The sequence below is a fragment of the Anabrus simplex genome, chromosome 1, assembly GCF_040414725.1.
Source record: "Anabrus simplex isolate iqAnaSimp1 chromosome 1, ASM4041472v1, whole genome shotgun sequence".
In the NCBI taxonomy this organism is placed as follows: Eukaryota; Metazoa; Arthropoda; class Insecta; order Orthoptera; family Tettigoniidae; genus Anabrus; species Anabrus simplex.
In genome coordinates, this window is record NC_090265.1 from 1,506,630,095 (window position 1) to 1,506,654,413 (window position 24,319).

General features: G+C 37.0%; 1 protein-coding gene across 1 annotated transcript in view; it reads right to left on the reverse strand.

Annotated features, from left to right (window-relative positions):
- Nucleotides 1-24,319, reverse strand: part of LOC136861524 (collagen alpha chain CG42342) — a 381,636-nt gene that overhangs the window by 41,344 nt on the left and 315,973 nt on the right. Inside the window, exons 24-25 of the mRNA XM_067138827.2 lie at nt 19,882-19,908; nt 10,212-10,247 (exon numbers count right to left, since the gene is read on the reverse strand). Coding sequence (XP_066994928.1) covers nt 10,212-10,247; nt 19,882-19,908 — 63 coding nt within the window. The remainder of the gene's footprint in view (nt 1-10,211; nt 10,248-19,881; nt 19,909-24,319) is intronic.

Sequence of the window (24,319 nt, forward strand, 5' to 3'; positions counted from 1 at the left end):
TATTATTATTATTATTATTATTATTATTATTATTATTTCCGATGAGGCCTGCTAAGGACCACATGCCAATTTCAATTCCATTATTCATACTTTGTTGTTTTCTCTTCCGTTCCTTCCATTACTTTTTCATCCTTTCACTATGCTGTTCTTTCTGTCCTCGGACCATTTCGCACCAGGTTTCTTGTTCAATCTTCCTTGGAATCCTTCCACACTTACTACAGTCTTTCTAAAAGTCTCTCTGTCCATAGTTTCTTCTTCTCTTATATTATTTCTTTCTAAATCTTTCTTTACTTCTAGAATCCAGCTAGTTGTTGCCTTTTTTCCCAAAAGTAGGTACCGGTACCATACTTGAAAATCCTTTTTGTTAATCTGGAATCATCCATTCTGTAAATATGTCCAAAAAATTGCAATCTCCTTTTTCTTATGGTTTCTGTTATGTTTGCTATGTTCCTGTATATTTCATCATTAGATCTTAATTTCCATAATGCCGGGCTGAGTGGCTCAGACGGTTAAGGCGCTGGCCTTCTAACCCCAACTTGGCAGGTTCGATCCTGGCTCAGTCCGGTGGTATTTGAAGGTGCTCAAATACGACAGTCCCGTGTCGGTAGATTTACTGGCACGTAAAAGAACTCCTGTGGGACTAAATTCCGGCACCTCGGCGTCTCCGAAGACCTTAAAAAGTAGTTAGTGGGACGTAAAACAAATAACATTATTATTATTATTATTAATTTCCATAATATTATTGTTGTTGTTGTTGTTGTTGTTGTGCGTCTTGGTAGTGACAAGATCAGTAAGTCTGTTGTGCATGAAATGATCGAAGCTTTCGTTGGTAATCACCGGTATATTGACATGGAAAGTGAGTATAAGTAATATTTAATATACGTGCTTTCAATATTTAACAGGATAAACTACGATAGTGGGTGAAAAGTTCAAGACATTGATATTGTGTGTTAGTGAAATTGCGTTTTTAGGTTACCTAGTTTTGTCATAAAAAATAACAGAGAATAGATATTTCTCTGCGACCTGAGTCACAGCCATCTGGACTCCCTATACAGCACGATGTCTGAAGCTGGAATCCAGTGTGACTCTGTGGATTAGAATCCAGCATCTATGGTACATGGCCACAATATCACGGACGTGGAGCACACGCATGATACATGCAATAGGAGTATTGAACAGAATGCAAAAATGAATTTGAGGCTTGATATCACTCAACAAATTATGGAGGATATGTTAAAAGAGGAAGAACAACTGGAAATCGCCAGGGGCCTGTTGAAAAGTATTCTTGCAATTCAGCAGAAAAATATGAAGATGGAAATTCAGCAAGGTTTAAAGAAATTGGAGGAAGTCCTAGATGCAGGTTCTACGCACAGCAAAGCTTGGAAAGCAACTAGAGCACTAATGCAAAAGGATTTGCCCGTTCAAGAGAAAATAGAACAGAGCACCACAAACAGAAACGTAGAACAGGATAACTGGGAAATAGTGTTATCCAAGAAGAAGAAGAAGAAGAAGAAGAGGAAACAGAGGCAGAAGAAGGCAGATGAAGATGAAGGTACTCAACCTGAACCAGTACCAGTATCTGAAACTGTTAAAAAGAATGAGCAACGGAAACGTTCAACTATAAGAAGCCGCCCAGAAGCCATACTTATTAAACCGAAGAATGGCAAGACTTTCGCAGATGTTGTGAAGGATATCTGCAGCATGGTGAACCCGGAAGACAGTGGCGCTGGTATTAGATCGATCGGGAAAACTATATCTGGAGCGGTTCTTCTTGAATATGAGGTTTGTCCGGAAAATACGTATAAAAGTTGAATAATAACTTTATTTGACAATTATTCAGGTATTACAATATGGTCTCCTTCAAAGTACTCTCCCTGAGACAAGATGCACTTCTGCCAATGCCGTTTCCACTGTTGATAACATTGTTGAAAGTCTTCAGTTGTGATGCTGTTCAGTTGCCGTGTTGTTTCTCCCTTAATGGCTTCCACATCACCCAAGTGCCGCCCCCGAAGTACCAATTTGCATTTCGGGAACAGGAAGAAGTCACAAGGGGCTAAATCGGGTGAATAAGGCGGGTGGTCTGTCACGGTGATTGAGCTTCGGGGCAAAAACTCACGCACAACGAGCGACGTGTGAGCGGGCGCATTGTCGTGATGAAGGATCCACCTGCCCCCTTGTGCCAAATCCGGTCGAACTCGGGCCACACGAGCTCTGAGACTTGATGTTGATGCGCTGTTCCTCAATCAGAGAGAGCTCCATACCGACGGCAGGTGAAAACGGGTAACTTTCAACAAGCAGCCGCACACTGCTACTGAAACGCAGAGCTCTCCGACTCGAACTGAGCGTTGAGAAGATTGGCGACAACAGCAGTGCCACCTGGCGGCGCCTCCACGATACGTGATACGTCACCCCGACGGATTTATATGTATTTTCCGGACAAACCTCGTATAAGGCCACGGAAAAGGAGAATAGAGAAAATTTTAATAAATCACTTAAAGGTGCTCTTGGACATGATGGCGAAGTAAAGGTTTTGATGACTAGAACTACATTGGAAATTCGGGATATGGACAGTGCCACCACTATTTCCGACGTAGAGGAGGCTGTAAGATGAGAATTAGAAAATCTTAATCAAGAATTGAAGGTCTCAATCACAAATCCGAACAGCAGGGGACAAAAACTCGCCATTGTGGAAATAGAAGATAGCGAGGCACGAAAGCTGTTAGACATACGCAACATTAAAGTAGGCTGGCTGTACTGCAGAGTAAGGCGGTGGGTCATAGTTCCTCGGTGCTTTAGATGTCTGTCGGGCATCAAGCACGAAACTGTAAAGGATTGGGCAGAAGTAAACTCTGCTTTAAGTGCGGGGAAGCTGGTCACAAGGCAGTAGGATGCAAAACGAATTCACGATGCATAATTTGCACAGATATGGGCATTGAAGAGTCAAAACGAAATCATGCTCTCTTGGCCCAGGCAAGTGTATTGTGTTTCATGAAGCATGAAGGCCAAAAAGCAGTAGTGAATGGTACAGATCCTTCAAGCCAATATACACAGGAGTCTAACTGCCAATGATCTATTGATGCAGATTGCTTATGAGATAGGAGCAGACATCTTGATTCTTAGCGAACAATATCAAGACAGAGATCAACCAGGCTGGTTTTCAGACAATCTAGGGACAGCTGCGATATGGCTACCAGACCTTGGAAAATATTCAGTTATAAATCAAGGATGCGGAGATGGGTTTGTCTGAGTCCAAGTTGAGAAGGTAATTTTTGTCAGCTGTTATTTTACCCTGAATGAGGCTATTTCTGACTTTCAGACAAAACTAGATGGGCTTAAAGATACTCTGCAAGGGATGAACACTAACCTAGTTGTTGCTGGTGATTTTAATGCTCAAGCAGTTGAATGGAACATGCCTCAAACAGATTCTAGAGGGTGGTGTACAATGGAGATGGTCGCCAGATTGGGATTAATGGTTATCAATGTGGGTAATGTAACAACTTTTCGGCAACCAGGGTGTCAGGGAACTATACCAGATGTAACCTTTGCTTCTGAAGACATTGCATCTAGGATAACTGAATGGCGAGTAATTGAAGAATATACTGGAAGCGATCATCAGTATATCACTTTTCGTGTACTTCAAGAGACTCAGCATCTAAGGATTACCACGCGCTAGCCAGAAAGATGGAACATAGCCACTATGGATAGAGAAAGATTTCATGAAGTAATACAGAATGGAATGGACTGTATGACGGATACATGTCACGGAGGCAAAAGAAGCATAATTGCTAATAAATGTGTGGAACACACCATGAGGCTCCTTCAGTAAGCATGTGACGCATCAATGACCAGAATCAAACAATGGAGAGGCAAGCGTCCAGCATATTGGTGGAATGAAGAAATTGCTGAGCTGAGGAAACAATGCCTGCGACTCAGACGAAGGACACAAAGAGCATGACATAACGATGAAGATCTCTCAGTAGAGTTTAAGACTATGAAGAAAAGACTGCAAAATAAAATTAAAAATAGTAAAGCCGACAAGTGTTGGGAAATGTCTAAGGAAGTGGATGAAAATCCATGGGGATTAGGGTATAAAATTGTTATGAAGAAATTTGGAATGCTACCAAGCCCTATCATGGATCCACGCACCATGGAAGAAATAGTACACATACTATTCCCTGATCATGCAAAGAGGATTGATGATGAGGCCGAGAAAGAACTAGATAATGTACCACCTTTTACAACTGAAGAATTGATAACAGCAATTAATTCCCTTAGAAATAAGAAAGCCCCTGGACCAGATGGTATTCCAGCAGAAGTACTGAAGGTGGTAGTCGAATTATGTCCTCAACTGCTGTTGAGAATGTATAATCATTGTTTGGAAGCGGGAATTTTTAGCTTTCGTTTGAAGATAGCTAGATTGGTTCTGATCAGTAAAGGGAAAACTGGGGGTTACAGACCTCTATGTATGCTGGACACCACCGGGAAAGGTTTAGAGAAGCTACTACAACCGAGAATACTAGCAGCAGTCTGATTAGCTGGCGACCTTTCTGACCAACAACATGGATTTCGCAGAGGTCACTCAACGTTAGATGCTGTGAAGGAAGTGGTGAAGACAGCAGAACGAGCTCAAATGGGTAATCATTACTCTAGAAAGGTGACGCTTCTTGTGATTCTAGATGTTAAAAATGCTTTCAACTCGGCAAGATGGAGTGATATTTTGGAAGCTCTACAAGAAACTTTCAAGCTACCAGAATATCTCATGTATATACTGCGAGACTACTTGAAAGACCGTACATTGTTATACGACACGAAAAATGGTCAGAGAAGAAAACGGCTCACAGCTGGTGCAACGTAAGGCTCAATTCTCGGACCACCTTTGGAATATCATGTATGATGGTTTGTTACAGCTGGAGATGCCAGAAGATGTAAAACTTGTGGGTTATGCTGATGATGTGGCTGCTGTGATAGTAACCGATAACCTAGAGCTGGCTCAATTTAAATTGAACCAGGTAATGCGACGTGTCATAGAATGGATGATAAATCACCAGTTAGAACTTGCAGATCATAAAACGGAAAATGTCCTCCTGACGAGGAAAAGGATTAATACTGTTATACTGATGCGGATTGGGCAGATAGCCATTGAAACAACTAGGAGCACAAAATATCTTGGTGTAATGCTTGATACTAAGCTTACATATTGGGACCACATCCAACGGGTAACAGATAAGGCAGAGAAAACCATGACTGCGATTCTAGTAGTAGCAGCAGTAACTCCTATTGACTTGTTGGCCTTCGAAAGACAAGAAATTTGGCTCACACAAGAAGAGCTAGGAAGGAAAAGAGCAAAGACTTTGGCTCTTAGTCGCAGAATGCAACGATGGCAAACAAGATGGGAAGATGACTCTAGAGGGAAATGGACGAAAAGACTGATACCTTCTCTGGGCATATAGGTTGGCCAAAATCATGGTGAAGTGAACTACTATCTCACACAGTTCTTGACAGGTCATGGATACTTCCGAAAATTTCTTCATAGGCTAGGGCTAGCAACTAGTCCAGTGTGCATATACTGCGGTGATATCGATGACGTATTACATACTTTCTTTGTGTGCATTCATTGGCTGCCACAAAGAAGATGCTTAGAAGTTATGTAGGGAGAATTGACGCCAGAAGGTATCGTGTCAGTAATGCTATGAAGTCAAGAATCTTGGGACCAGGTGGCAGTCTACATAGAAAATATTCTGCATCAGAAGAAGAAGGACCTGGACGATTACAACAGACAGTAAAGCAGAAGAAGGAAGACGAAGCACAAGATGCATTAAGCACGACATCCGTCCTGAAGTAATGTGAGAGCAGTTTCCGGGGCGGAGATAAACATCGTGGGAAAAGGGAGTGTGGTTTTTAGTGGGTAAGAATCTCCACTTGTTGAGTGCGGACCCTAACAAGCGTCTTATGAAAGATTTTCCACACTCCCTTGCAAAAAAAATTAAAGAAAATAAAATATATTATTATTATTATTATTATTATTATTATTATTATTATTAGCAAACAGGAAAGAAAACTACCATTAAATTTTGAAATGTCAAAAGGGCTACACAAGGATTATGCAATAAAACTAAATATGTACTGTGCTCTGATAGAAATCAAAACTGCCGTTAAGTTAAATGCTGAAATAACAAAAGCATTATACAAGGATTACACACCAGTATAGCAAGCAAGATACTACTGTATCTAATAAAATAACTACACTACAATTCAAAACTGAATTTAGGTGTATCCTGATAATAACAGGTTAACCAAAACAATAGAACTGAAGTAAAAACTAAATTCTTAATACTTAGACAGATCCTACATGCTAATTCAATTAAAACTGTTCTTAATAGCTGAAATGTCTCAAGTACATGGGAAGACACCTAAATAGTGACTCAATAATGTTTCTTGAAACTGAGCCAGAGACTTGAACTACAAATGTAAAATTATATGAATCAGTTGATTTACTTGATTGTATCGTACAGCAGAATATTTGAATTTGAAGAGCAGCAATAATCATCAACAACAGAAGACCATTAACTATCTTGCAGCAAAATAGCTGATACTCTCTTGAAGTCTTTTTATTTTGGTTGGGCAGTAACTTCTAACCTGACTCACTCTCTTCATCCCAGAACCAGAATTACACTGCAGAACACTTTGAAAATCAAGACCTTCTTCACAGCACACAATAAGAGTTACTGAGCAAGTTGGCTATGCAGTTAAGGGCATGCAGCCGTGACATTGCATTCGGGAGATAGTGGGTTCGAACCCCACTGTCGGCAGCCCTTAAGATGGTTTTCTGTGGTTTCCCACTTTCCCTCCAGGTATCTGTACCTTAATTAGGGCCACGGACACTTCCTTCCCACTCCTAGCCCTTTCGTATCCCATTGTCACCATAAGACTATCTGTGCCAGTGCAATGTAAAGCACGTTGTAAAAAAAAAAAAAAGTTCTTGAAATTAGTGTAGTAAGTGGTTTAAGTTATGAAAGTGTTCAGACAATCATTATAAAGGAGTTAAGTTTACCCAAAGTTGCTTCAAGCTGGGTAACAAGAATATAAATTAAATTTCTCAGGAGCTTTTACATTGCTTTGAAATTGAAGAACCATTTTTGTTGTACATTCAGACCTGCGATGAAATGAAATGTCGTATGGCTTTCAGTGCCGAGATATCCCAGGACGGGTTCGGCTCGCCAGGTGCAGGTCTTTCCATTTGACACCCGTAGGCGACCTGCGCGTCGTGATGAGGATGAAATGATGATGAAGACAGCACATACACCCAGCCCCCGTGCCATTGGAATTAACCAATTAAGGTTAAAATCCCCAACCCGGCCGGGAATCGAACCCGGGACCCTCTGAACCAAAGGCCAGTACGCTGACCGTTCAGCCAACAAGTCGGACTAGACCTGCGGTGAAACATGTGTACACTACTATACCCCCAGAAATGAAGAGATTAAGTATGGAGTGACATGCAGGAGGGGAAACAACTCCAGTGAAGAAACAAAACCTGTTGGGCTGCTGGTATGGTTCTCATGACCACCTTTTAGTATGCTAGAAGTGTTGTGTACATTGATTTTGTACTTGAACAACAAACTGTCACTGGTTTATTATACTATAAAATCTTGGGCAAGGTTAGAGAGGCCTGTTGTTCTAAAAGACACAAAATTCTGATCCACAGCATCCTGCTTCTTCACAATAATGCTAGGGCCCACATGCTTGCTGCTACAAAAAAAAATTGGAAGAAAAGCACTGAACAGCTATGGATCATCAAAACATGCAGGTCACCCATGGGCATCAGCTAAAAAGACCTATATAGATATTATTGGAGGCTGAAAAAAAATGTTTATCTCTGTTTCAATTATTATTATTGCACTTTTACAGCCGCATTGGACCACTGTATCTGAAGGTGAAATTCTAAAAGAATTCAATTATATTAGCAATAAAAGCAATAACATGTACCAAATTGCAAACATTTTTAAAAAACAGAACCTCAGTGTCACCTTTAGAACCAAAAACACTACTTCTAAACTTTTCTATAACACAAACACACTTAACAAATCCAACAAACATTTGCAATCGGGGGTCTACAAATTGATGTGTAACCAGTGCAATATCGGACAAACTGGGAGAAACTTGCATATCCGCTACAAAGAACATGATGATACAGCTAAATATAAAAGATTTTCTACTATGAGTGAACACATGAAAGATCACAGTCATTCATTCTCCACCATAGATAAAGATCTAAATATCCTACATATAGCCACAAAGGAAACTTTATTAAACATTTTGGAAAATATTGATATAAACTTCAATTCAAAATCAAATCCCATCTATAATCTTAACAAAATCCAAGAAAAAACAAATATCCTGGTTGACACAATAATCGAGAAAGATTTTAAGCAAAGCTGAATTTTTTTTTTTTTTTTTTTTTTTTTTTGCTAGTTGTTTTACGTCGCACCGACACAGATAGGTCTTACGGCAACGATGGGACAGGAAAGGGCTAGGAGTGGAAGGGAAGCGGCCGTGGCCTTAATTAAGGTACAGCCCCAGCATTTGCCTGGTGTGAAAATGGGAAACCACGGAAAACCATTTTCAGGGCTGCCGTCAGTGGGGTTCGAACCTACTATCTCCCGAATACTGGATACTGACCGCACTTAAGCGACTGCAGCTATCGAGCTCGGTGAAAGCTGAATTAAATCTGTCACAACACACATTACTGGTCTGTCTTTCCATACTTCCACTCACTCTTCTTCCCCTCACCCGCCGTTTCTCCCACCAACGCAACATCGGAACAGTTGCCAGTCAGTATGGAGGTCAATACCGACCCAACCTGATCTACACAAGCATAGGGCTGGAGGAAAGAGGACGTGAGTAATGTTTTGCGACTCCTCATGCTATCTTGAACCTCTACCTCATTTTTCATTCTCATACTCGGCTTTTTATTTCCACTTTCAGATCCTGGCTATACTTTTGTTCTTCTTTTTAAAACTTCACTCCATTTTTCTGAAGCATGACAGATTAAAACAACATCTAACTATCTTCAGTATTCTTTAAGTATTTCCTCCAGCCAACTAATATTGTACTAAATATGGTTGGACCCACACTTACACACTTATTTTGTCCAAGTTTGAATCCATGTACATTTTTAACAGTTTCCATTGTACTTGTTGAATATATTTTTAATACTAAAGCTGTGTACATTTTAACATAGACTCCCATTGCATTTGTTGACTGTATGTTATCTCAGATTTTCATGTATCACTGGTTTTGTTGTATGTCTTCCTTCTTTGTTATTTTGCCAGGTCGAAACATGTCCAAGTTATTTTAAACAACTATGTAACGTTTAGACAGACCATTTACTAAATGGTAGAAATGTACTGAATAGGTGGACTTAATATAATTGAATTCTTTTAAATTTCATCTTCAGATATTTGAAGTCAATACAGAACCGGAATGAAGTTTATTACTTGTAAAAATTGGACCACTGTAGTCAATTTCTGTCCGGTCTTCTATGATGTTTTATGTTTTTTTCCTTTCTGTTCTTCCAGTATTTCTTCATTATATCTGATCTTCATTTTCATTCTTCTTCTGAAAATACCCTGTTTCAATACACATTAATATAATGAAGACTATTTTAAAATGTCTCATTCAGATTTGACCAACCCTCATAGCTATTGCTCATTCTTACGTCCTATTTGTACTTATTACCAATGAACTCAAAAGATGTCCATGACAACATTTAATTTGATAAAATGTGGCTCTTAAGTAGAAGATCAAGTAGAACTAGGCTGAGCCATGGCAAGTCTAATGGGTAGATAGTGGCATTACTTTAATGTTGTAGTACATAAATTATGATTTCATCCCAAGCACTCGATCAGTACCATTGTTTGATTTTATATTATAATTATGTGATTATGCTACTTAATTCTAATAGTTTCAATTCATTTTGTACCATTATTTTAGTGTAACTTGCCCTGGACAATTCAAACACAATGATTAATAGAAATAAAATGAAAAGGGTTAACATTAATTGTAGGATTTTTAGTGTTTGAGCTTCCTACCACACAAGCTTTTAAGAGTTCAAGAGCAACCTGACACTGCTCAATTAAACACACCACTGGGATTGGGATATACATTATCAAATTCAATATATTAAAACTGTAGTTTGTTCTTAAATAACTTACTGCTTCTCCTTTGGCTCCTTTTTCACCTTTAGGACCCTACAAACATGGAAATAAATGCAATTAAATACTGTGGAAAATGACTAAATATACTTAAGTATAGTGAAGAATAATTTTAAAATTTTGAACTAATATAATTTCTTTGATGATTAGTGATCAAGTAACTGCAAAGATATAAAAATATCATCCTTATTAATCAGATAGCAAAGCTTATTTCAACTCTAAACAAGACGGTGTTTTTTAATCATTAGTGGTGATTTTATATAAATGATATCATAGGTACTGCATATACCGTACTCTGAAAATTTTGAAATGTGCACTGATAATGGTAACAAAACATTTTGCACCTGAATTAAGAATCTACTCATGACTATCTACCAAAATAGTCCAAATGATTTTGGATAATGGGGAACTTCAAAATTCCTTAGACTGAGACATAAAGATGCCAGAAAGTAAACTCGTATCCTCATCCCGAGGTGGTGCAGTTCTCCAATAGAGGGGAGTTGCATGTACCATTTTAACCACATACCAGTCTTCCTGCCATTCTTAAATTTCTGGCAGTACCAGGAATCAAAATACAAAGTCATTACTAAATTTTAAATTTTATTCCTATAAGGAAAAATATTTGTTCACCTTTTCCATTACTTCACAATTTTAAAAATGATCAAAATTAGAAATTGTAGTACATGTTTTGGTTAAAGTTGGACCTTCATCAGCTACATATACACTAAGGCTTAGATAAAAGTATAACATATACATGAAATAAATACATATTAAATATACATTAACAGAAATGTTGTTGTTGGTTAATGAATGAATGTTCATATTATGTAAATGCCTTGTATGGGTTCCAGAAACTTATTTTACCCATAACACTTGTGTCTCTTATGTAACGATAAAATGTGAAGTATATAGTTAACATGACACGTTAAAAATAACTTGTTTTTACAAAGTAAAGATGTAAAATTTATAATACTGGAAAGAACATTTAAAAATATACAGTACATCTTTGGTAATTGTTTTGATTTATTCTTTAAAGAAAATGCAATAAAAATGCAACAGAAAGTTCTTATTCTTATTAATTTCATTCAACAGTCACTCAGATAGTTTAACCTCCAGCTAGTCAGAGAGTAAACAAGATTCCATTCCAATGGGACATCAATTTATAAAAATGAACATTTTTCGAGCCACATAATCATATCTACAACAGCTCTTTTCCATGTTGACAAAAACAGCATTTTCTACCAAACTCCAAGAAAAAACAGACAACTAACAACATTCCACAGACATATGTATTATCTGTGCACTTTTTAGCGATAGGTTTACACCCTAGTGCTGGATCGATCGACTTCGGTTATGTTCGAGATTCGGATTGGCAACCTTTGAAACACAAACTAAGAATCGCTTATGATCGCTGTGCGACATCTTGTGTGCACTTTACGTACTCGTACGGTTGTTGTTTACACAACAAAGCCAAACAATAGAATTCATGCTAGGAACAAGTTTCGCATCGAGAAATGTTATATAGTATTATATATTGTGTGTGTGTGTGTGTGTGTGTGTGTGACACAGTTGTTGGCGTAAGATAATAAAGGTTTAGAAAATTCATATCGATCGATCATATTATCGATTCAATTTAGATTTCATTTCTTTTCAGTTGGCTGTATTACCGGAACTGGTAGTGCTCCCTCCTTACTCCTCAACCCAGTACAAAAATCTATCACTAAAAAGTGCGCATACGATACACACATCATACATCTTCATTATAGACTGTTATGCCTTCCAGCATTCAGTCTGCAAGCCTCTGTAAATTTACTAAACCCTGCCATAATCCTCTATTTTTAACTAGTTCTGTGGCCTCGTTTAGTTCTATACCTCTTATTTTTAAATCGTTAGAAACAGAGTCTCCCTCTACTTCTTTTACCCTCCATAACAGAGTCCATTATTCTCCTAAGCAACCTACCTCCTCCATTCGTCTTACATGACCCCACCACTGAAGCCGGTTTATGCGTACAGCTTCATCCACTGAGTTTATTCCTAACTTAGCCTTTATCTCCTCATTATGAGTACCTTCCTACCATTTTTTTCATCTGTTTGTAGCAGCAATCATTCTCATTACTTTCATTTCTATTACTTCTAACTTATGAATAAGATATCCTTGAGTCCACCCAGCTTTCACTCCCATAAAGCAAAGTTGGTCTAAAAGCAGACTGATATAAAGATACATCCAGGAGCTGACTTCCTTATTACACAATACTGTTGATCTCAACTGTGAGCTCACTGCATTAGCTTTACTGCACCTTGATTTAATTTCACTTACTATATACTACCATCAAGAGAGAACACACATCATAAATACTGGAAATTATCTACCTGTTCCAGCTTTGTATCCCCAATCTGACATTCTCTCTTGGATTTCTCTTGGAGTTGTCTTGGATTTATTACCTACAGACATCAATTTAGTCTTGGAAAGGCTCATTTTCGTACTATACTCATTGCACCTATTTTCAAGTTTCAAGATACAGTATTAGATTGCAGGCTTTTGGCACAAACAATCCTTCAAGTTCCCTTACTTATAGATAGGTTCAGTTACTGCTTTTGTCCAATTAGAAGGTATCTTACTAACACTTCATGCTAATCTTATTAGTCTATGAAGCCTTTTTACCCCTGTTTTCCCAATATATTTTACTATTTTGGGTCTAATTTCATCTATTCCTGCTGCCTTGTGACAATGGAGTTTATTTACCTTCAACTTCATAAAGTGTAATTTCACCAACATCACTGTCCTTCCCATGAGCTTGATTGTTCATGACATTTTACCAGGTAGATTTCCTTTTACGTTGAGATGATTTTCAAAATATTCCTTCCACCTGTCCAGTGATTCCCTGGGATCTATTATGTGTTCACTTGAATTATCCAAAACACTGTTCATTTCCTTTCTCCCTCCCTTCCTTTCTTTATTACTGTCCACAACTTCTTTCTTGATTCAACAACTATTTGTTTTGCTCTGTTTCTTTCATCTACATCTGTCTGAATCAGTGTTTGGAGTCATTTCTTATATGCCTTCTTTTCTAGTTTACAAGCTGCTCTCACTTCATCATTCCACCAAGATGTTCGCTTTTTCCCCATCTTTACACACAGGTGTTCCTAGACATTCCCTTGCTGTTTCTACTTCACCATCCCTGTATGCCACCCATTCTCTTTCTATATCCTAAACTGCTTACTGTACCTTGTTTGGAACTTTTCACTAATCATATCCACATACTTCTAATTTGCTCGTCCTGGAGATTTTCTACCCTTATTCTTCTGCAGACAGATTTCGCTTTCTATATCCTAGGCCTAGAGATATTTAGTTCACTACGGATCCTACCTTTCCATGTGTAGTGGTGATAGCCTTATGCTTGAAGACTGTATTCATAACTGCTAAAACCCATATCAGCACAGAAGTCCAGCAAACACTTCCCATTCCTATTAGCTTGTATTTCCAGCTCTCTCATTAGCACTACCCTATCCTTGCTATTGACCCTGACTGCAATGTCACTCAATGTTTCATCAAGTTAGTCAACTTCATCCTCATCTGCACCCTCACATGGTGAATACACTGAGATATTTCTCATCCTAATTCCCTCAGCTGTCAAATCTACCAGCATTATTTGCACATTCACATGCCTAACAGAAACTATGTCGTGTGCAATAGTATCCCTGATGAACAGCCCTATCCCACACTGCCCTTCCCTTTTCAACACCTGTCAAGTACACTTCACAATCACCTATCTCTTCCTCGTTATCTCCCCTTACCCAAATAACATTTACTCCTAGCACATCCAGATTCATCTTCTTTACTTTGAGTTCTACTTTCTTTCTTTCTTTCTTTCTTTCTTTCTTTCTTTCTTTCCTTTCTTTCTTTCTTTCTTTCTTTCTTTCTTTCTTTCTTTCTTCCTTCCATAAGCTCCATTAATATTAATAGCTCCCCATCAAATTCCATTTTGTTTGCCAAGTTGTTTCCTAGAAGTCCCTCACCTGTCGAACAAGAGTGGGACTCCATTACTCCCATATCCAAAGCTTGCTTAAAATGTTCTGAGCATGCTCGGTGAAACTTCTGTGGAGCAGGATGCTACCCTTACTTACACATAGTTCAAGTGAGGATCTCCTCTCTAACGGGTTAAGGACCACTGTTAATGGTATAGTCCTAGCCGTCTGAGCACAAGGAGGGCCATGACTCAGAATATGTCCGAGATGCCCACTCCCATTCCACAGCAACTAGTATTCCGACTCCCAAGACCACTTACTAGGCCACTTAACTGTTCCCCATGGTTCATGAAGTTGGATATGACTACAGTAACCTACACAATGAGCCACTTCTGCAGACAATGAATGAATAATCTTTTTCCAACATTATTTAATTTTTTTCAGAAATATATTACGGTACCAGTATTTTCAATACAAGATTTAATTATTTATATGTCCATGACTTTAATACAGCTTTGAGGTTAACATTTTATATGTCAAATTTAAGAACCCATTGGATTGCACAAATATATTAAGATAATGACATAATATTCATTTTTCAAAAAATTAAGAATAAAAACTCTGTTAAAAATTATTTTATTGCATTTTCTTATTGAAAAATCAAAACAATCACCAGAGATATATTGTTTGTTTTTGAATGTTCTTTCCAAATCTATGACATTTTAGCATCTATACTCTGTAAAAACAAGTTTTTTATATGTCATGTTAACTATGAACCAGTACTTCACATTTTATTGTTATGTAAGGGACACAAGTGTTAAGGGTACAGCAAGGTTGTCAAATCCTCACAAGGCATATGGACATTTATTTATTGACCTAGCAACAACTTTTCTGTTAATGTATACATGATATGCATTTCTTTCAAGTAAACATTAAACTTTTATGTAAGCTTTAATGTAAATATAGTTGAACGTCAAACTTCGACCAACACATGTACCAGTATTACAATTTGTAATTTTAATAATTTTTAAAATATTGAAGTATTAAAAAGGTGTAAAAATATATCTTTCCTTAGGCCAATATAGAAAAAAATGTAATTTGTCATGTAAGTCAATACAGAACCAGTATGAGATGTATCAATTGTAACTTAATGTTAACCAATATTTTGGGTGTTTTTCCCAGTAGTCAGAGTTACAAATAACAATGGATGATTATCCTGTTAAGGGAAACTGTTTTCCTAATTATGTTTTTCTAGTATGATTCTATGATAAATGATGCAACTACTGACATCTGGATGTAGCTCTGGAAGTCAATATTCACATATATTATTGGGAAGATACTGACACAAACACATTAAATTTTTATATGATATGCATGTTGATGACCTGAATGTATTTTTTGATTAGTTCAGTATTAGGAGACAATAAACATCTACCTGTAAGTATTGTATAGAACATTGGCGAATGAATTATATACAGTATATGTAACTGAAAGAAGAACAAACAAGTACAGGAATATATGTTCAAAGACAAGAATGTAAAGAAGGATATGTACTACTCAAAGGATAAACTAAATGGCATACAAGTCTGGACAGTGAGAGTAACAGAAAGGAGAGACAAGGACCAATATACAAAATATAAAAGGACAAAAATAAGTTCCACATCTTCACAGACATTGTTGTCTTCCTATCAACTGTGGTTTTACCATTACCAAATACGGTACCTTCACATCCTAGCTTCATGTCTCTGATGAATTAATAAGTCAACTGTTAGGTATGGGTATCATAGATTATTGTACTATTATCTGAACTATCCATATTTGGAGTGAGCAAGTACATTCTTTAAATAACTGTATATGAACGTGTTTCTTCTGTGATAAATCATATTGCAATAAGAAAATTTTGTCAGTTTTGGTCTATTAAACAGAGAGAATTTCATTGTCTTAATTAAACCTGCTGTCACATTCTAGTTTCTGGATGTTAATCTAGATCATTATATTTCTTTCTTTCTTAATCTGTTTACCCTCCAGGGTTGGCTTTTCCCTCGGACTCAGCAAGAGCTCCCACCTCTACCGCCTCAAGGGCAGTGTCCTGGAGCGTGAAACATTGGGTCGGGGGATACAACTGGGGAGGATGACCAGTGCCTCGCCCGGGTGGCATCACCTGCTGTGCTGAACAGAGGCCTTGGTGGGGGATGGGAAGATTGGAAGGGATAGACAAGGAAGAGGAAAGGAAGTGGCCGTGGCCTTAAGTTAGGTACCATCCCGGCATTTGCCTGGAGGAAAAGTGGGGAAACCACGGAAAACCACTTCCAGGATGGATGATGTGGGAATCAAACCCACCTCTACTCATTTGACCTCCCGAGGCTGAGTGGACCCTGTTCCAGCCCTCGTACCACTTTTCAAATTTTGTGGCAGAGCCGGAAATCGAACCCAGGTCTCCGGGGGTGGCAGTTAATCACACTAACTACTACACCACAGAGGCAGCCTCATTATATTTCTACCGGTAAAAATTATTTTCAATACGTGTTTCAATCAATGAGTTACTCTACCCTATTACGGATAAGGAAAATTGAATAGAAATACAATTATGAAAAACCAAACCTCATGACGCAACAGCCCCGAATGGCCTTGGCCTACCAAGCAACCGCTGGTGAGCCTGAAGGCCTGCAGATTATGAGGTGTCGTGTAGTCAGCACGACAAATCCTCTCGGCTGTTATTCTTTGTTTTCTAGACCGACAATTATGAAAATTCTCAAAAAAAGTTAAATTCAGTCCTCAATCCATCATCACTGATCTACATTTAGGGTTGTCGCTCAGGTGGCAGATTCCCTATCACTTGTTTACCTAGTCTTTTCGTAAATAATTTCAAAGAACTTGGAAATTCATCGATAAATTATAAATTATTCCATTCCCTAATTCTTCTTCCTATAAAGGACTATTTGCCCCAATTTGTCCCCTTGAATTCATACTTTATCTTCATATTATAATCTTTCCTACCTTTGAAAGCTCCACTCAAGCTTATTTCTCAACTAATATCATTCCAGGCCATTACTCCACCAACCCCTCCAGAACATAACGCTTAGTTGAGCAGTTTGTTTCCTTACTCCCAAACCTTCTCAGCCCAAAATTTGCAACATTTTCATAACACTACTATTTTTATGAAAATCACCCATATCAAATCACACTGCTTTCCTTTGGATCTATTCTAGTTCATGTGTAAAGTGATGCTGGTACAGATCCCATACACTGCAACCATATTCTAATTTGGGTCCTAGCAGAGACTTAAGCACCCTCTCCTTTACATCCTTACTACAACCCCTAAATACCCTCATAACATTATGAAAAGATCCGTAACCTTTATTTACAACCTTGTTAATGTGATTACTCCAGTGAAAATCTTTCCATATATTAACATTGAGGTACTTCCCAGAGATCCCCTTGATGTACTTTTTTTTTTGCTTTACATCGCACCGACACAGATAGGTCTTATGGCGATGATGGGACAGGAAAGGCCTACGAATGGTAAGGAAGCGGCCATGGCCTTAATTAAGGTACAGCCCCAGCATTTGCCTGGTGTGAAAATGGGAAACCACGGAAAACAATCTTCAGGGCTGCTGACAGTGGGATTCGAACCCACTATCTCCTGGATAGCTGGACAACTGCGTGCTCCTAACAGCATGGCCAACTCGCCCGGTGATGTACTTTCACCCCATTAACAAAGTAATTAAAACTGAGGGGTCTTTTCCTCATGGTGAAACTTACAACCTTATTTCTCATCCTGTTTACCATCATATCATTGACTGCTGTCTACATCACAATATTGTTGAGGTCTTTTTGTAGTCATTGCTCATAATCCTGCAACTTATTTACTACTTTATACAGTATAATGTCATCTGGAAAAAAACCCTCATCTGTATTTCCAGTTCCTTACTCATATCATTTATATAAATGAGAAAACATAAAGGTTGAATAATATGGGATCTATAGAGGATGATAGCCTAGTCATACTTCCTCTTAAGACAATAACCACCACCATCACCACCTTGCGGGGGACCCCTCCTCTTGATTATTATAGTACCAGATAATGCTACACCTACTCTAATTATCCGAGTTATCTTTTCTAGACATTTAACCACCCAGTCCAAAGCCTTGGAGAGGTGAATATCAATACAGTCAATCTGACCTTAATCTAAAATATCTGCTGTATCTTGCTGGAATCCTACAAGTTGAGACTCACTGGAATAACCTTTCCTAAGGCCAAACTGCCTTTTATCAAACCAGTTAGTTATTTTGGAACATTTCTTATATAATCAGAAAGAATGCTTTCCCAGAGCTTACTAGCAAATCACATCAAGCTGACTGGCCTGTAGTTATCAGTTTTATGTTTATCACCCTTTCCTTTGTGCACTTGGAATACTATAGCAACTCTCCATTCATTTGGTATAGCTCCCTCATACAAACAGTAATCAAATATTTCAGATATGGCACTATATCCCAACATATTGCTTTCAGTATATCACCAGAAATATTATCAATCCTGGCTGCTTTTCTAGGTTCCAACTTTTGTATCTTTTTGTAAATGTCTTTATTTTCATACGTAAATTTCAGTACTTCACCAGTATTAGTCACCTCCTCAACCCAGACATTATATTTATATCAAACTATCTTTACACTTGGTTAACTAAATACTTCTGCCTTGCGTTCAGGAAATAGGTAGAGGGTTTCGAATCCCACTATTGGCAGCTCTGGTTTCCAATTTTTACACAAGGTAAATGCTGGGGCTATACATTAATCAAGGCCACAGATGCTTCCTTCCTACCCCTAGCCCTTTCGTATCTCAACATCACCATAAGACCTATCTGTGTTGGTGCAATGAAAAGCAAATTAAAAAAAAAAAAAAAATTAAAACAGTTCCATCTTCTGCAAGTCTTCACATATATACTCCCCTTGTTCATTAATGATCCCTGGAATGTCCTTCCTTGAACCTGTTTATGCCTTCTTCCTTTTCTTATAGAATCATCTAAATACAGTAGATTTTGTATTTGAATGATGCATCATTCTGTCAGTTAAGTTCAGTTAAGTTCTTTCCATGAATTATCCAAATAAAGTGAAACTTTATGAAGACTCCAAAGCTTCTGAATATAGCCTTCTGAAAGATTATTTACTCTCTATCCTTTGGGAGATACACTTGAATTTGTTTTACATTTGTATGATAATACAAGCAACTAAATTCTATCATAAGATGTCCTGCCATTTAATCACTAAAATCCTTTCTAGTTTAAAATATTTAACCCTAATGATATTCCCTCTAATGTACTGGCATCACTGTCAACAGGATCAGTTTTGTACAAATTGAATTGTTGTTATTAATTATTCAAATTCCGTATATCTATCATCTACGCTCTTTTGATTCAAGTGTTTGCTTTGCTATATGACTATAAGTTATGACTTAAACTTGACTCAGAAATCAGATGGATATGATTCGTACAGCTCATACAACAGAGGAAGTCATTACATGCTTGCAGCCTTCATGCAAATGTCTGCCATGCAAACTTAATAAAAGAAAAATGTTAGAGATACTTAATGGTGAATGGAATAAACTTAATTCGAAAGCCATAAGCAACACATACCCATTTCAGGCTAATGTATTACAACAATACAAAGCAAGTTATAGGAAGGTTAGTGAGTATCAAAGCTGGGGTACCTCTGCACCAGGAATTCCATCAGTCCCCTAAAATAACCAAAGAGGGTAATTAATAGGTATAAATGAAGCACTCATCGCCTTTTCACAACCAAACCTGGAAGAAGTTTATAAGAACTTGGCTGGTACAAATATCTGCTCAAAAAACAACAAATAATGTTTGGAATCAGGAAACTTCAATAAAGTCAATCTTTGTGCTTGACAGATATCATTTGTTTATACCTAAGGATTCCATCATACAGTGACGCAATTTCTATTTTAATAATAGGTGCATCATGTATGAGAGTTGCACAACGTGGTTGTATGATATACTTAGTATAAGCCAATACTAATGCAGTCTACATCTGGCTACAAATAATATATCACTACTTGAAAAAAATAGTTTACATAAACCGACAATGATGATTAATTATTTGCACATAAAGGGAAAAATCAAAGCTCACAACTCTTATGAGGTTGTACAATATAGCCTATCCCCCCTCATTTTTCTTATTGGCATGTTGTAAGAGTGTCTGATATGACTAATTTAATACAATTACATAACCTGTTTCACTATTTATGTTTTCTATCTTCCTCCCAACTATAGAACAAGAGGAGAATGATGAACTTGTGCTTCTATGATTATATCTGGTAAAATACTGCTATCTGCCTATAACATTATTTCCTATAATACCAGAATCTGAAGATTTTTTTTTTTTTTTGAGAATGCTACGTACAATCAAATCATTATGTTAAAATCTTGGACTGTGCAGTAGGTGTCTCAAAAACATTCATTACTGGTATTACTTCTTAAATACTCTCATATCCTACAACCATTTTTACATAACTATGTTTTAACACTAAAAAGAATTATATAATTAAAGTGTTATAATTTAATATTTAAAATGATATAAATTATTAAGATGGTAGGCCTAAGACATAAAAGGGGGGCAGACTTATTAAAATTGGCTTTACAAACTACAGTAAACAATTTTAACAGGCTGTATTTTAGGGTTACCTAATATGTCTTAATTTATATTGTTGGTATTATTACCTCACAAACATGATTTGGCAATGATTCAACCAGCATTTCACAAATTCTCTCTTTCTGATAATTTTACAAGTGAAAATATACACCATGGTTATTAAAAGTTTCTTTTTCCATAAACTTGCATAATTCTTATAAAGTTGATGTGAAGTGAGTTGTCTAGTAAAGGAAGTAATTGAATAATATTGTCAACAAAAGTTTGTCTAACTCTTCAGGAAGCATTACAAAGTACCAGATCTTGTTAAAACAGCATGTTGTTATCTAAAGTTAATATATTCAGTCATAATATTACTATTCTGTCTTCTAATATTTAAAAATGAATGTTTGTTTTGCTGAAAATTTCATACATTGTTCTTATTGCTCCTGAGGGGGTTATGGAAGTCATTTGACATGTTCAGTCCTCTCCATTCCCTAGATTTAGGCCCTTTGGCACATCACAATAGGCTAATATGAGCAAAATATCAAATATTTCATACAAGGACGAGTCAGAGTTCATTTGAAGCCTCGCGATGCGAGGAACAAACCTCAGTATGTTTCTACGGGACTCGAAAAGCACATTTTAAGGCCCTAAAACCAACCGTTTTCAAGATATTGGCACCTCAGTACCCCGGCTATAGGAATCGGCTGAAGAAGTGACCCGCCGTAACCACGGCAATGTTAAATCAAGGATTCTAGATTATCGAAAAAGACCTATATTAGTGTCAATCCATAGTTTTCAGGGTCACTGAAATGAACTGTGACAAAATTATAGATGCAGTAATAATCTAATCATATATATGTAAAATAACATGTTCTGACTGACTGACTGACTGAGTGACTGATTCGTCATCGCCGAGCCAAAACTACTGGATAGAACGAAATGGAATTTTGGGGATACATTTATATTAGAGTGTAGGTTCTCATTAAGGAGGATATTCCATCACTAAGCGGGTGAAAGGGGTTGGGGGGCATTTGTTTCAATGAGCATATCTAAATCTCAAAAACTTAAAAGTTTACAGACGTATAATTTGGTATTTAGAATCTCCTTTAAAAATAAAGAAACACGTGTTTTTTGTTTTTGGAAAATCCCCTTAAGGGGAGTGGAAAAAGGGGGACAAGGGGTTGAATACCTTTTATGAGGATACTTATATCTAAAAAACTGAAAATGTTACAGACATGAAAATTGGTTTTTGGAATCTCCTTTAAAAATAAAAAAACATATTCTTTTGTTTTAGGAAAATTTAATTAATGGGGGGTGAACACGAGTGACAAAGGGGGTGAATTTAAAAAATTATTATACCTACAGTATAATTATCTCAGAAATGTAAATTGTTACAGACATAAAAATTGGTATTTGGAATCACCTGTAAAAGTAAAGAAACATAGTTAGTTTATATTCGGGAAATCCACTTAAGGGGAACTGAAAAAGGGGGTGAATTTTAAAAATGAGAATATCTGCAGAACATCTCATAAACTTAACATGTTACAGACAGGAAAATTGGTATTTTTAATCTCTTTTAAAAATAAAGGAACATGTATTTAAAAAAAAAAAAAAGCACTTGGGAGGGGGGGGATTAAAAAGGACTGAAAAGGTGATTCATTTATTTTTATTAGGATAGTGATATCTCAAAAACTAAAGATGTTACACAGGTGAAAATTGGTATTTGGAGCCTCCTTTAAAAATAAAGATACGCATATTTCTTTGTGTTCAGAAACTCCACTTAACAGGGGGTGAAGGAATTGAAAAATTAGTTGAATTCTTTGTATGAGGATACTTATATCTCAAAAAGAAAGAAAGTTGCAGACGTGAAAATTGGTATTTGCAATCTCCTTTAAAAATAAAGAAACATGTATTATTTCGTTTTTGGAAAATACACATAAGATAGGGGGGAGGGGGGTTGAAAGGATTGAAAAATTAGTTGAATTATTTGTAGAGGATACTTATATCTAAAAAACTGAAGGTTACAGACATGAAAATTGGTATTTGGAATCTCCTTTAGAAATAAAGAAACACACAATTTTGACAGAAAACGAACTTGGGTGGGGGGGGAGGGGAAGTGAATTATTTTTATGATGATACATATATCTCAAAACTAAAGATGTTACAGACACAAGCATTTGTATTTGGAAGCTTCTTTTAAAATAAACATTTATTCTTTTGTTTTGGAAAATCCACTATGGATGGGGGGGGGGGTGAATGAATTTAAAAATGATTTATTTTCTTTGTATGAGGGGAATTATATCTCAAAAAGTGAAGATGTTACAGATATGAAAATTGTTATTTGGAATCTCCTTTAAAAATAAAGAAACATGTATTCTTTTGTTTTTGGAAAATCACTTAAGAGGGTGAAAGAATTGAAAAATTGGTATTTGGAATTACTTGTATGAGGATACTTATATCTAAAAGAAGCTGAACATGTTGCTGATGTATTTTTTTTTTTGCTAGTGGCTTTACGTCGCACCGACACAAATAGGTCTTATGGCGACGATGGGATAGGAAAAGCCTAGGAGTTGGAAGGAAGTGACCGTGGCCTTCATTACGGTACAGCCCCAACATTTGCCTCGTGTGAAAATGGGAAACCACGGAAAACCATCTTCAGAGCTGCCGACAGTGGGATTCGAACTCTCTATCTCCCTGATGCAAGTTCACAGCCACGCGCCCCTAACTGCACGGCCAACTCACCCGGCACAGACGCAAAAATTGGTATTTCAAATCTCCTTTAAATAAAAAAGAAACGCGTATTTCTTTGTTTACGGAAAATCAACTTTAAGGGGGAGAGGGTGAAAATAAGTAAAGGAGTTGAATTCTGTTTATGAGGATACTTATATGTCAGAAACTGAAGGTGTTACAGATGTGAAAGTTATTTTGTATCTCCTTTAAAAAAGAAACGCAAGTTTATTGTTTTCGGAAAGTCCACTTAAGGGGGAGAGGGGTGGAAAGACGCAAAGAAGAAGTTGAATTCCTTTTATGAGGATACCTATATCTTAAAAACTGAAGATGTTATAGACGTGAAAACTGTTTTTTTTTGGTTTTTGGCATCTCCTTTAAAAATAAAGAAGCACGTACTTTTCTGTTTTTGGAAAATACACTTAAGGGGTGAAAAGAATTGAAAACGCGGGTGAACTTTTAAAATGAGTAGCAGTATATCTACAGTATATGTCAAAAACGTAACATGTTACAGACGTGAAAATTTATATTTGCAATCTTCTTTAAAATAATGGAATATGTATTTTTGTTTTGTTTTTGGAAATCCACTTAGATGGGGTGAGGATGGGGGAAGGACAGATAAAGGGGTTTAATTATTTTTATGGGGATACTTATATCTCAAAAACTGAAGATGTTACAGACTTGGAAATTGGACGTGGTATTTGTAATCTCTTTTAAAAATAAAGAAATATGTTTTTTGGTTGTTTTCGACTTGAGAGAAGACTGTT